The sequence below is a fragment of the Anas acuta genome, chromosome 14, assembly GCF_963932015.1.
Source record: "Anas acuta chromosome 14, bAnaAcu1.1, whole genome shotgun sequence".
Taxonomy (NCBI): Eukaryota; Metazoa; Chordata; class Aves; order Anseriformes; family Anatidae; genus Anas; species Anas acuta.
The window spans coordinates 3,012,580-3,027,395 of record NC_088992.1 but is presented as its reverse complement, the minus strand read 5'-3'; the positions used below and the strand labels follow the sequence as shown (position 1 = coordinate 3,027,395).

The 14,816-nt window shown below is 46.8% G+C and overlaps 1 protein-coding gene across 2 annotated transcripts; it reads right to left on the bottom strand.

The window, feature by feature from the left end:
• Positions 1 to 786: 786 nt before the first annotated feature.
• UBE2B (ubiquitin conjugating enzyme E2 B) lies at positions 787 to 8,264 on the bottom strand. Of its 2 annotated transcripts, none has more exons than XM_068697773.1 (6): positions 8,106 to 8,264; positions 5,128 to 5,208; positions 4,354 to 4,379; positions 3,252 to 3,341; positions 2,009 to 2,097; positions 787 to 1,356 (listed from the first exon to the last, which is right to left on the bottom strand). In XM_068697773.1, the coding sequence occupies exons 1-6, from the start codon at positions 8,147 to 8,149 to the stop codon at positions 1,228 to 1,230; spliced, it is 459 nt and encodes a 152-aa protein (XP_068553874.1). In that variant the 5' UTR covers positions 8,150 to 8,264; the 3' UTR covers positions 787 to 1,227. The 2 variants fall into 2 exon arrangements, with proteins under 2 accessions (XP_068553874.1, XP_068553875.1); XM_068697774.1 differs by lacking the exon at positions 8,106 to 8,264 and adding an exon at positions 7,070 to 7,094.
• Between the last annotated feature and the right edge of the window lie 6,552 nt (positions 8,265 to 14,816).

Below are 14,816 nucleotides of genomic sequence, written 5' to 3'. Positions count from 1 at the left end.
ATAAACTTTCATCGCTTTTCATTGAGCTGCATTGTTGGTTTTTTTTTTTGGTATGGGATTAGAGAGTTTTAATACATAGGTAATGCTCGCTGGAATTACGACGAAGGGATTACAATTTCATTGCTGGAAGGATAAAAAGGCCTAATTTGGTACTATAAACACCTGCTGTGGTTTACAGAATAAAGGAAGAAATCAGCATATCAACATTTACAGAGACAAAACCAAACTTCTTTAAAATTGGCAACTTCAGGATATTTGGCACCTCTGTGAAGCAGATGTGATGCCAGGTTCCAAAGAATAATTCCAGTAAATATACAGTCATGTTCTCTGCTGTTGGTGATTCATTTTTCCCCAGTCCATTGGAAACTAATGGGACACCTGTTTAATTAGTAGAAGATACTCAAGACTATATTACAGTGAATATATGAATATAGGACATATTTAGATGAGAATACTTTACAGCTTGGTAAAATAGAATCTCCCTGAAAAATAAAAGGTACTGCATTATTACTGAAGCCTGCGATGGGGCTGTTGCAGCTCTGCTGCTGGTTTTGGGTTACATCTGTTTGTCCCCTCTAAGGTGGCAGCTACCAAGACTCTTCCTCACACAACTGAGGACACACAGAACCATGTCAAACAGTCTTAGGAGCGGAGATACCCACAGCGAAGAGAACGATAGCATGGATTAACTTCTGTTTGTAAGGTGCATGGCATAATCAGCACGTAGCAAAAGGGAAAACAGACTGAAAATGAGCCCTTTGACAGCGATACAGAAGGAGAGAAGGATGTCTTGCACTGAGGTTATGTATTTAACAGTTTTACATGAAATATTTATATATAAAAACTTTGTTAAGTGCTTTTCTCCAATTTAAAAATCTAAAGAATTCAAAAATAAGGCATTCAATATTTGAAAAAGTACAGATTTACAAAATGTGTATATTCTGTCATGAAAACTCCACACCAACATTATACACTTGGAAAAAAAATACAAACAGGATATATTACAAATTTATGTAGCAATAACTTAGTTCATACCATGCAATAAAAAGTACGTTAATCAAGATACACAAGCTTTTACGTTTCCTAAACTGGAGGGCTTAATTCTGTTTGCAGATGAGTTTTTATGCAAATTCTTAGAGCTGTGGCACTTGAAATTTCTGGTAGCCTTTCTATTGAGAGTTAAATTGTACATAATGATTATGAGGATGGAGAGGAACGAAGCAGCTGTTACGAGTCATTCCAACTTTGTTCGACAATAGCTGAAACTCTTTTCTCGTATTCACGTTTGTTCTCCTGATAAAGTTGTGCTGCCTGGCTGTTCGCCGGACTGTTTGGGTTAGGTTCATCAAGCAGAGACTGTAAGAAGGAGAGTACAAAAAGTGAGACAAACCAGCACATTTTAGAACAAGGAAAACAAACAAACAACTTATAACCTGCAAATCCAAGGTTTAGCAGTATGATGCTAATTGATTATTTGGCCATTACACCACTAACATCATTCAGGACTAACGAGGGGCTTGAGATACCTCCTCAACTTCATGGTAGAAAAATAAAACCAATCACCCAGGAGAAAAGAAAATATTTTTGCCGTGCTACACCCTTTTTTACTTATTCCAAATTAAGTAGATTTCAGCAATACTGTCACCTTGAGGAACTCAAAAGCCAAGGCTTTGTGAAAAGGTTGCAATATTTCAAACATTATACAAATATTACAACTGCTTGCCTAGCTTGACTGAAAACAGTTAAAAATGAATCCAAACCAGTAACTGTTTTCCTGTAAAAATAACCACTGGCAGTTTTGTAGGTCAAAATCAGTAAGTTACCTAGGTCAGCACCTTTGTCTTTATTTGACCTAAAAAACTACTGCTTAGTCTGCAAGTATTTGAAGTTCCGTGATACAGACACTCACTAGCCACACCACTGAGCTGTGTATTCTGGAATAGAGACTAAGACTTACACATGCTTAGTGGCATAATACAACATAATTGTTAAAGAGATGCAAACTTACCTGAATTGAAGTTAAAATAGATGAAACATCGTATGTTGGACTCCATCGATTCTGAAGAATATCTAAACATATGCTACCATCCGCATAAACTGTGAATACAACACAGATACCACTTAGAAATTATCAAATTTATTTTACATTTATTTCATTAAATACCATTCAAGGAATTAATTACTGTATCACTTCAGCCTGTGTTTAAATTAATGCGTTAGGACAGAGTATAGCAGTTATGCCTGACACTCCCATCTGGCTTGACACCCTGTATTTTGAAGGAGATAGATTACTGGAAGAAACAAAACACTTCAGAGGAAAAGGAGGAAGGGCCAAAGATGACAGCACTAAGACAAGAATTGGTAGACCCAGACCCAGCTTCTTGCTCCTCCTGTGTGACTGGCCCAGATTCAAACTGCTGTAATGCCTCCCAGCGAGCAGAGATATTTGCTGCAGGCACGGGATGCACTGCACCAGCCGAGGCTCTCGCAGTCACCACGCGCTGAATGGGGAGCTCTGCACTCTGTTTTCACACGCTCTGCACTCAGCAGGAGAGATGCTAAGGCAGACAACAGAAAATACTGAAAAGCGTGCCCGAAGTTCTACTTCTGCCTGCATAGCTATCAGGAGTCTGAGCACAGAAGCTTGTAAGAAGCTGAGATTTGTCATGCCAACTTGCACACCCTGTTGGATGCATCCAACAACTGGATGAAACCCATGAAGAGCTGCAGGAGGAACCACAGCACTCTCTCTCAGGCTGCCCTCACGACTGAGGCAGGGTCAGCCCCTTCCCCTCTGCTCTCCCCTGCCCCCTGTGCTGGCACTGCTTGGCACAGGGAATCCCAGGAAGGCACTGACTTGGCTGAAACCTCAGCTGACAGAAATGGGTAACGTTGGGATTGGTCAGTTCCCTGCTTCAACTCGAGATGTGTCTGCACAGACAGAAGTGCTGTTAAATGGAAGGGGGCAGGGATCTGCAGCAGGACTCCCCCTTTGTGCCAGCCTCAGCACAGCTCCTGCTGACAGTGCTCGCACGCGTTGATATGTATTGATTGGAAAAAAATGGATGGCTGCTTCCTAACAGCACCATAATTCTCAAGTTTTTCATCAAGCAGCTACTGCCTTAGACATCTACTTAGGAGGTGGTGGTGGATTGAGAGAGAGCTGCTGAGCATCCTGGAGCTTTGCAGAATACATGACTGCACCGTAGTATTTAATGGGTGTTAGGACTAAATAAAAATGATTTACTCACCATTCGGATGGAACATTTTTGATAAAAACCTAACAGTCGGAGGTTTATTTGGATATTCTTCTGAAAATTCTATTACTAGTTTAAAAGTACCTGTCCAAACAAACATAAACATAATCAGGTGATTAAAAAAACAAAAACCCTCCAGGAACATACTATGCAAGTTAATTCACATGTTCCACAATCAGTATTTTTTCCCACCATTATACAAACAGACCACATTGAGTCTGGTTTCTTTTCAGATGTTTCAAGAGATAATGGAACTGTGGAAATCCTACTTGGTAATGGCAGCAGCAGCAGCTAGGTCCAACAACTATCCCCCTGCCCTCCTCCCTGTTCCTGTGACCGAATATGCCTGCTCTATGGACTACGGTGACTTTAAGGTGTTTCATTAAGAAGGCAACGTGGTGCCAGCAAAGAAACCCTGGAATTTCATAATCAGCAATCCCAGCCTTTGGAGCTCATGGCTGATTCACTGAAAACCTTTATTATGGATCAGTGAATAACTCACTGTAACTCCTCCAACCCAACACAGAGAAAACCCCATCTGCTGCTGATTACTGCACTAATACTACAATTATTAAACTCATTACCCCTCATATGCTTACAGGAGGCTCATTACACAGCAACTTCCCTGTTTACATACGGAGTGGGTATCCCCCCTCCCCTCCCCAAGTTCTATATTCAGAGCAATTCAAGATTTTTCACCTGCTCTTAGTTAGAAGAGCAGAGATGAATCAAGCACGCTACAAAGACAGAACCAGAAAAGCGTCCTGCTCAGCTCTCTTGCTGGGCTTATCTGCAGAGATGTGAAAACATCTGGCAGCACTGGGCCAACTTCCCTCACTAAAAGTTTGAGTGTTCTGTGTCTGAACAAGCCTCGATGTAAGCAGTGCTTCACAGCCGTGTAACGAGCCGCTCTGACTGGACACCACTTACAGCAAAACATGGTATTTTCAGGGCCAACAAGACCTTACTCCTTCACTCTTTTCCCTTGCTTAGCTTGTTCCAACTTCTATAACATCTATTGTTCCTCAAAGCAGAGCAGCGTTAACACTGGCAATATTTACAAGAATGATGGAAGGAACAGAAGTTAGCTGCTTACCATCTTCAAAAGGTGTCCCTTCTGGCCTGAAAGGTTTAAAAATAAACTGGTTAATAATGATCATTACTTCTAAACATGCACAATAAATACACATTTTCTTCCTCATCCTCTTCAAGATAGAAGTGGATGCAATCATGTAAATATTTAGAGAAACATCCGGAGGCAATTTATGGGAACTCTGTCTTAATTAGCACTTTCCCACATCAATCTGCAAGCCCAGATACCCACTGCCTCATCATCCCCAACGACACATGTGCCACGCGTAAGGCTAGAGCTGAACTAATGAGCAAACTGCTGGCAAGCTGACTTCATTTTTACGAAAGAATGTAAGATACACCCTACAGGAGGGGACCTCTAAGAGATAAATGTAATAGAACCTGTACCTCATTCTCCTGGGAATCAGTCCAATCACTGCTAATACATCTGGATTTAATAGCCAAGAACATGTGGTGCTCTTATGTACTTTTAAAGAGCAAGCCTGCTTTTTCATAACCCAATTCCTCTACAATCTATTCATTAAAACACAAGCAAACATTATTCAACAAAAGGAAAGAATTAAAATTGTTCATCGCCTTTCTTAGGCATTCTTTATAACCCCCTGAATTTTCACTGGGACAGCACACTTGGTTGGTTTTTTATTTATTTATTTTTAAAGTTTCCTGAGTGCACATCCACAAAACAAAGAAAGCATCATAAAACAAACAAAAACCAACCCAAGGAACAGGTTTTATTAGCCTTTTGATGTAGGACTTGGTAGCGACCAGAAGCTCTTACCCAAATATAACTGCATTCCACTGCATTATATTATTCTCAGACGGTGCACCACTGACACCCACAGGAGGGTCTTCTTGCAACCTAAGGATTACAAAGATAGAACAAGGCTTACGTAAGTGAAATACCTCCACCTGTGAGCATAATTTGATCGTAACAGCCACTTTTTAGAAATTTTCTCTCGTCCCAAATTAGCGAGTACCCAAAGTGTTACATGCAGAGGAGCAACGATCCAAATACAGAACTACGAGGTGATGCACACCAGGAGTGTCTCAGGCATTACACCAACACACTGCGCCTGCCCAGCAGGATAAATTCAGTGCTCAGGGAGAAGAGCATCAACTGCAAGAGTGATTTAAAGCCCTACAGCTGGGACTGATGGTACTACCCAGTAAGTTATGAAAGAGCGACTGCTGCTGGCTGCCACAACGCAGAAGAGCACAAGTTCCAGCCAGAAGCAGGGGCTGAACACCACGCAGTGATATTTGCAGGGCACGCTTGCAGGAACCAAGGGCAAAGCACCGACAGCTCAACTTCTGCATCCCCAGATCTGCGCACGATGTGGCAGCATGTGGCGTGAGCCTGTTCTGGCTGGCAAGCTGCCCTCTTCGAAAGGGAAGAGGAAGCGAGGGGAAAACCTGTGCGCTGTTCCCTGCCACCAGCTCAACAATGGTAAACATTTGTCTCTAAGTCACTAGTGGAAGCATTTAAGTGCTGTTTAGTTCCTTAACCCTTGGCCTAGGAAAAGCACACTGCATGCTGACAGCTCCAAGAACTAGACGCCCTCCTTCTGCCCATCCTCTTGGGTAACGCTGAGCGCGCAGCCGGGATGGCTGAGCTGTGTTTACATCCCTGCTGCGAGCACAGGCCGTTCAGCTCCATACCCGCAGCACAAACCACCTACTATTTTGGGCAGAAGCAGGAGCGGGACCTCTCCCATGCCAGCCCGCGTGCCAGTGACGCCGCCGGAGCACTCAGCCAGACCAGCGGGGCCGAAGGATGGCTCCGGGTTTGGGATCGATTCTAAAAGCTCGTCGGCACCCTGCTGCCAAAAGGGCTGGCTCCCGAGGGGCTGTGGCAAAGACTGGAGGCTGAATTGATCCAAACAGAGCCTAGAAGCTTTTAAGAGTTAGGGGAAATGTATTTGCAGCCCCTTTTCCAGCAGCAAATATGTATTGTTTTAAAAATAACCTTTCTCTCTGATGGTTTAGTGAAATCGGATGATCCAGGATGTGCTGGACTGCTCTCCCTCCACGACTCCTGACAATTGCAGCATGCAGGAGGAGTTTATATTTAACAAAGTGAATCACAGTTCACGGCGCACAGTCTGTTTTTTAGTATGAGGTAAGAGTACCATAAGGCTAAATAAAAATATAACTTCGGGGTAGGAAGGAGAGAAGCAAAGCGCTGACATGAGAAAGCTGAGTACATTTTGGGGTATTAAAGTGATCAAATATTCAATAAACAAGCATGCACGTGTTCCATGTCTCACTGTGCTCACTTGGTTAAACTCCTCCATGGCTTCAGTCTCCTCCAACTTAAATTTCAAAATGATCAAGCCAGTCCTTCTGAGGCCACAAAATCATAAAAAAGTCTGATTGCTGTCCTGAAACACCACCTAGTCCTTCTCCCGGAAGGAACCACTGATTTTTGGTCACCTGTGCAGCCTAATAACATTAAAAGACATCGAGTATCCTGTTGTGATTTGAATGGGAATCAAGGACCACCAAACAGCGAACACTAACACCCGAATAAAGCCCAAGAAACAGGGCCTGCACCTCACAAATCCCAACTTTTTGGATCGATCGGGGCTTTTGGCCCTGCAGCTCTGCCAGCCACGCAGCTCAGCTCCACACAATACACGTCAACTGTTTACCCGTGTATTTTCAGGCCCTGGTGTAACACAGCTCCGCTAAAAAAAGCCACGCTATCACAGCTGACTCACCTCCAGCAGCCTAGGAGCCGCTCCGGCCCGCAGGAATCACACCGCACACCCTGAAGTTTACCCAAAAAAAAACCCAGCCCAAACCACACAGCGACTTTCCATGCGTTAGGGCCGTATTTACATGGCAGACGGGAAGTGAAGTTACCCCGCTGGGGCAGCCATGGCCATTTAAAAGCCTCCAGCTAATTACCACTGCTAATGAGCACGGCGCTGGGTCCCTGCTGGTGCTGAGTGGGAGCTAAGGGCTGGGCTGGGGGGCACCGGGCCCTGCGCCCCCCGCCTCTGGGGTGGTCTCAGCTCATAGGAATGGGGGGTGCAGGACTGAGGGGGGGACCCCAGAACTAAGGGGGTGGGGGGTAGGGCTGGGGGGGGAGGATCCCAGAACCTGAGGGGGGCAGAACCTGAGGGGGGTGCCCCAGAACTAATGGGGAGGGCAGGACCTGAGGGGGGGGTCCCCAGAACCTGAGGGGGGAGGAAAAGACACAGAACTTGAAGGGGGGGGATCCCAGAACTTGAGGGGATCCCAGAACCTGAGGGGGGCGTCAGAAATTGGGGAGGGGGCTTAACTTGAGGGGGGGACCCTAGAACTTGAGGGGGGGGGGGACCTAGAACCTGAAGGGAGACCCAGAACCTGAGGGGGGGCAGAACTTGAAGGGAGGGACCCAGAACTTGAGGGGGAGCCCAGAACCTGAGGGGGAGGGGGAAAGTTAAGGGGGGGACCCCAGAACTTGAAGGGAGGGGCCCAGAATCTGAGGGGGGGACCTTAGAACTTGAAGAAGGGGAGGACAAATATTCGATGGGGTGGCCCAGAACTGAAGGGGGGGGGGGCAGAACCTGAGGGGGGGACACCCCCCAACCTGAGGGGACCCCAGAACCCGGGGCGCCCCAATCTCCTCAGAACCCCCTCAGAACCCCCTCAGCCCCAGCCACCGGGCGCCCCCCCAACCCCAAGGGGGGGGTGGACAGCGGCTGAGAGGGAAGCAGACGACACCCTTGTCCCCCCCCCAAGCCCCGTGTCCCCCCCTCTTGTCCTCACCTCTTGAAGTCTCGCATCAGCCGGCGCCGGGCCGGGGTGGACATGGTGGCGGCGGAACACGCTCCCCCCGGGCCGCAGCACCGCCTCCCGCCGCCGCCCGCACAAACAACCCGCAATGGCGTCTCCCTCCGCGGGGGGCGGGCCCCTGCCGCCGGGCCGTGACGTCACGCTGGGGGCGGGGAGCGGAGGGGGGGGGACCTCGGCCCGGTCCATTCCGCCCGTGGGGGGAGGGCGGGGTGGGGAGGGGGAAGCTCCCACTGCGCTGCTGCGCGGGGGGGGGGGGGCTGCCCGGCCTCACCTCAGGTTTTGGGTTTTTTTGCCTCATTTTTTCTCAGCGCCCTCGCTGCAGGTGGAGGCTTCGAGGTCCTGGCCCTGTTCCCAGCCAGCCCCTGAAGCAGGGTTTTTGGCTGCGTGTGTTGCGGTGCTCTGAGCGCACCTTTTTTTGGGAGGTCACAAAAAAACACCACAAGAGTCCTAATGAAGCGCCCCAAATGTCCTCATCCTGCTGCTGTGTGCTCACAGAGCAGTAACCGGGGGCTTAATCTAGCCCAAAAAGTCAAAATCGGCTTCTTACTGTGCCACAGCCCCGCTTCAGCAGGCGGTGGCCTTTGGGATGGGGCTGCCACAGGCGCTCGTACCCACCCCGCAGCTCAGGAACCTGCCCTTCAGGGGTATCAACCCCACACCGTGCTCCCACCTCAGTGAAAACACGCTTGAGGTGAGGCACACGCGTGAGAACTGACACTGCAAGGCAGCAAGCTTTCTCAGGAGGCTTAGGAGCAAGGAGCCATCCTTCCCCAGCCACCAACACAGCTCTCCTGATGAACATTTCTCCTCCACACAGCCCTTGTCCCGAGTTTCCTCCTTCTCCCCGCACTCCTGCTTTAATTTTACGTGCCGCCGCCGCTCCTCCAGCTTTCTGCAGTTTATATTTAGCTCCAGCTAATTCCCAAGGGAGAAAGTAGACTGTAAAAACCAAGCGCAAGCTTGGACTTGTATAAATAATTAACGCCAGTCCAGCATCGTTCATTATTCCGCTGTTAACACGCTGCCCAGGCCCGGCAGCAAATACATCCCCTACCCAAAGGGGTGCTCGAGTCACCCCACAAGCTCCCCACCTCTCCTGGGGGCAGCCACCAGCTGCGTGGAAAAGCCCCTCACAGGCACCAAGCAGAAGGGTTAATTCTGAAATCCCGCATAGTTTCCACTTGTCTGGGGAACCTTTTCAGCAGAATCACAGCAGCAACAGCATTTCTTCTCCTTTGATACCGCTGGGGAAGAGCGAAAGAAACAAGAGGTCACAGCAGCTTCCTTAAAGCTGCTCTGCTGCTTCCTTGAATGCAGGCATCAGCCAAGCCCTTACCGAGCCCAGCATCTTTATTTAATTTGCAATTACGATTTTTGGAAGAAGCCTGCTGCAGGCCAGCTCCAGGCTCTTCCACAGCAGCCGGGCTCACCCGCAGAGGGGCTGGCAGTGCACAAGCAGCACATGAGTGCTCGCAGCAGAGGGCACTGATCATCTGTCCTCCTCCTGCCCGGCACGGTGGGCTTGGACAAAGCCGTACACACCAGGATGGCCTCACGGGTGTTGGCATTATCTAATTTATAGGTTTCTTTTCAGTCTTACCTGGCAGTTAAATGGGTGTGGCCGGTAACTTCATCAGGAAATGGAAAGCTTTATTTTTTTTCCCCTCTGAAGAACCAGCTGCAGTTTCTGTCCTGTTGATTGCATTGAGTATGTAGGTGAAAAAAAAATTCTCATCAGAAAGTTCTTTCTAGTTGTGTTTTTGCTGCCTGTTTTTCCCCAGAAATGATATTTGATGAAGAAATACACTACATAAAAAGGCAGCACTTTGCAGCATAGCCATTCTACTTTGATCTTCAGTAAACACTACATTTGTGTAAATTTTTTGTAAAACCGGAACATTTCTCAGATAACTTTGTTCCTTCATAAAATGAGAAGCTTGAGAAGTAAGAACAAAGCGAGCTACTCACTCTCCTGTTTGTTAGAGCAGTCCTGGTAACGTCATGGTTCTTTTTTCCGGGTCACTCTCCCTTCCATGCTGCCGTGTCCCTCTGGGAGGAGATGTCTGCATTAGCACCAGCCAAACCCAAGACTCCAAAATTAGGGAAATGAACAAGCTGAGTCACCTGTTAGGCACCACTTTTGTTCTCGCTCCTTGCAGCAGCTGAGGAGTGCCCTGGGGACCGTGCTGTGCCAGGTACCACGCTGCTCTGCAGCAGGTGGCCTTTTCCCCAAAACACTCGGGAGCAAAGAGAAGGGCTGGTGGCAAAGTGACTGATTTGCTCTCACCCTTAGCTCCTTCATAGAAGCAAGAAGGTGGTGCCAAAGTACAGAGGAGAACTGAAGGTTTTACCCCTGCTGCCAGCCCCGTCCCTAGCTCCTGAACCCGTTACTGCCTCTGGGCCCACCTCAAGCCCTCAGAAAAGCAGCCTGCTGGAAGCAACCACGCGTGGGGTTCCCAAAATATCCAGCTATTCTGACAATTTTTCCTTGAACACACTCCAGCACAGTGTGCACGTATTTACTTGGTTTACCCACGGGCACAGCACCGACCAGCACAGCCCAGGGCCAGCACACCTGCCTCTCCCCTAGGAGCAGGGCGAGTACCTCCCCTAGAGAAAAAATTCAAATTTGGGGAGAAAGTTTTGATGTTCATGGGAATGTTTCAAGCAAATAGTGGAAGGATGTGTGAATGCTGGTGAGCTATGAAATGCCCTGGCCGTGGGGTGCTGTCACCGCCTGTACCTCTGTACAAAGGCACTTCCCTGCGTGCCCTTAGCAAGCTGTGCGTGATCTCCGCGAGGCGGAACCCCGGCTACGTCAGGCCAGCCAGGAGAAAGCAGAACTGGCTGGAAGGCCACCACTTCTTCAATCCAAAGGTCAGCTTCGTGGCTCAGCCTGTGTGCTGCCCCAGCTTCCCCAGGTGGCGTTTTTTGTCAGCTGTGCATTACATCACGTTGCTCTGGCTCTCTTCCCAGGATACTGAGCGCACATTGGCCACAAAAGGGGTGGTGTCCTTCTTATACCAGCGCCGTGCCATCCCCAGACAGAAGAGGGATTGTTAATGGTGCAGCGGGGAGATCTCCTGTAAATCTCCATAGGAACATTTGAGTTCAGACCTATTTCCACAAATTTTCTGCAAGAATTTTGGTCAGGACATCGATCACCTTGGATTTTCTCCTAGCTGGAGACACCAGCTCTCACCCTAGCGTACTCTGATTCAATTGAATAGCTCACCTGCAAGACTGAACATTAAATAAATGTTACTGCTTTCAGATAGAGATTCTTTTTTCTTGTAGTGCTTCATCATACAGATATTGAAAGTTTAATTATTTATTGAGAAATGGGTTTTGTTTCATAATAATAGTTTAAGACTTCCAACTGAAATGATCTGCAGAGTTGAAACAACATAGTAATGTGACATCTGACTGGAGGATCAGGGGAGTATTTGGGCAGTAGCAGCACTAGTAGGGACTATTTGGACCCATCTCTGAAATTCTGAAGAGCTAAAAATGTTTACTACTTTAATTTTGAGCCAGTCCATTTTGCTAAGCAACCGCTTTACCAACTGTCTTCCCTGCTGTTGCAGTAGCTTGCTGGTCCTGCCCTGCTCCCATCTTGTCCTTCTTTTTGTACTGTCTCTTCTCTTTTAATCACTGCTGTTTTGTCCTGCCATTGATAGGGGGGGTGCTGTGCAGAAATGCTTATTATGATCGCTCATCACCTACATTTAGCTGTTGCTAATTGCAGTAGCATTAGCACATGGATGACTTTGGGAAATTAGGGCACTCTGTGGCTCACAGAGTCAATTCTGCTGTAGCAGGAGAGGTTTTCTTGAAAGCCCATCCTTTCATGCCCTGAGAACTGTCTTTTCTAAAAAAGAAAACAAACAAAACCTGCTTCTTATTAAGTGGATTTCTGGTTATTTATTTATTTTTCAGATTACACACCATGAACTTTTACATGCAGTGTAACATTAGCAAAAGTAAGACAATAATATAGAAACTAAAATTCTATAGAGCAGGTTTGGAACTGCAGGGAAGAGTGGTAATTCCACTCCTTATGCCCTCCTTCATCCTGTTAGGTATTGATTGCTGTTAATAATAACAGGACACTGCAGCAGCTATTTTGGTAATGTTGAACTATAAACATGGAGGTAAATAGCTTAATAAGCACAGATAATTCCTTTATTCTCAAACCTCAAATATAGTCTACAGTGCAGAATGAGTCAGCTGGAAGGATCTGCATTTATGTATCCTCCTCCGAGAGAGGAAGTACAGCGAGGAGCACAGCAGTGCTGCGTGCTTGGATACATTTCAGACGTGAAGACAGCAGGCTTTTTGATGAGAGATTTTTAATGTCTTCCAGCCATCCCCATGAGGATGCTAGTCTAAGAACATGGTATGCAATCTTTATATCTCTTTTCACCAGCTGATGTATTATCTGATTATGATATACCGTTTTTCAAGCAGTTTGACACCTCACCTTCAGGGTATTTTCATAAGGAGCCCGGCTTTGTCAGGGTGGTACTTCCTGGAGTCCAGCATCCTAAAAAGGCAAGGAAAATATCCCCAGCTCACTGTCGGACTGGCAGATAGAGTCCACGTATCTGAGAGGAACTCTTACTATCAAAGTTCATAACCTTCTTTACTAGTGACTGCGTGTGTTTATACCACCACCAATGAAGAACCATCTATCTAATGCGAAATGACCGCAGCCTGTGTTAACCAGAAATCTGGAAGCGAAACCTGCTGAGGGGTGTGCCGCTTCCCCGCGCAGCGAATCTCCCCGAGTACAGCCCCAGAAGTCACCTGAGATGTGCAGGAGGCCTGTCTGCTCTGCAAAGTGAATTTCACTTGTTACCTTGGCATTGACATGGGCAGGGAGGTTTAGGATGTGAGAAACACATATATTCAGAGGCACCTGGCTGAGCTGAGTTACGACTTCACTGCTTAAATACTACGTTGGTGATACAGTTTAATGTGAGCAGAATGTGACAGTACTTCAATTTGTCAAAATGCAGTGAGCTTTTCCCTGTTAGTGCACTCAAATATGTGAACGTGCATTTGTACAGTATTCTGATTAATCTGATAATGGCATCCCCTACTAGAAACCCCCTTCAGTTCCAGTCTGCAGCCTTAGCTTATACGAGTGGTTCAGTCAGCTTAATTGGGAACGTCCACAGATGAAGGATGTGGCAGATCAGAGATTGCTAATTAGAGAAGTTGGGCTTTTCAGAGGTGCCAAAGAGATTCAGTAGCATAAGTGCCAGTCCACAGTGTCATAAGCATTTAAGTTAATTTGAATTCACTGATGTCATAATTACTACATTCACTGAGATGCAGTTACAGACGCTAATGGATTGAAAAAAAACTGTTCCGTTCAGACACTGAATCTTGTTTCCCCTGATATCAGTGGGAACGGGAATGGATTTAGGTTTTGCTATTTCCATTAAGAAAAATCAAAAATCCAATAGGCAATTTCCTGTCATAAGGAGATTTGAGCGAGAGCAGATGGAGGAAGAATAATGTAATTGTGATGCACTTTCTTTTTTACTAGCTTGCTCTGTTTCAGTTTCAAGAGCATGCCTAAAATGGGTTCTTCCACACAGAAAGCTCGCTCAGTAAGTCTTAAAATAAATGACGAGCAAAAATGGCATCTACCAATCCACAATGCCAGCAGTGATACCAGGCATCGCCAACAACCTATTATCACCATGAAAACTCGAACAAATAAATTATGGAGTACTTTGTTTAGCACAGACCGCAGAAGCTTTCACCAGCAGGCTTTTCTGACTCATTCTTTCACTGGCCATAGCAGTGCTGGTGTGTCAGAGGAATGAAGGATCTCATTCATTCGGGGGACGGGGGAAATGACAGCCCGGCGGCCAAGATTTCTTTGGTGGCTGAGTCGCAGCGCTCACAGAAAGGCTGGCTGAGCCACTCGGAGAGGAGAGCACTGCAGCTCGGTTCTGCCTGGTTCTGCCACGTCCTTGCCAAACTCTGATATCAGTGGGAAATCTGTTTAAATCTCTGAAGCGTTTGCTCTTGATGATGTGTTGGCTGGTTTACAGATACATTTTCAGAAGGTGTCAGTGATGACAACTACATTTATTACCATGAAATGAAATGTAACTTGGAATTGAGCTGTATGAGAGAAGAGAGGGAAGAGAGTTCAGCCAGTCTTATTTTGATCCCTCAGAATTCTTTTTAACCCTTCAAAATGCTTTCACAAACATCCAGAGAGCTTCCAGGAGGATTCGTTTTATTTTGTCATGGTGTGTTTATTTGGGTTTCTTTTAGGAGAAATCACACATGAAGGGGCATTATAAAGTGACCCACTTCAAACTTGGCTGCCTTCATCCAGCTGTGGCAGCTGGAAGTGCAAATGGAAACTGAGGAATGGGAACAGTCTTCCACAATTACGGCAATGCCCTCCTGTACATTTAGAGGGGTATTAACCCATCTATTTCAGATATCTGGTTTATTTGGTTAGAAGAGTCTGCTCTGCATCTGAATGGACTAGGGAGAAAAGCAGAAACTCTCAGGAAATGCTTCAGATCACCCTCGCTAGGCAATGCTTCAACATTCTGAATTGCTGAGGATGAATGTCTCTGTTGGCATAGGGCCCTACCTTTCTCACCCTCTTTAAGAAGCTAAAGACAGTCACAGTTGGGTGGCAACCCC

Excerpts from the sequence above, each read along its gene's own strand:
- UBE2B (XM_068697773.1), bottom strand. The coding sequence starts at position 8,149 with ATGTCCACCCCGGCCCGGCGCCGGCTGATGCGAGACTTCAAGAG. Across the intron at positions 4,380-5,127 it reads TGGAATGCAGTTATATTTGG|GCCAGAAGGGACACCTTTTG; the intron begins GTAAGAGCTTCT and ends TAAACCTTTCAG. Across the intron at positions 2,098-3,251 it reads AAAAATGTTCCATCCGAATG|TTTATGCGGATGGTAGCATA; the intron begins GTGAGTAAATCA and ends TTGTATTCACAG.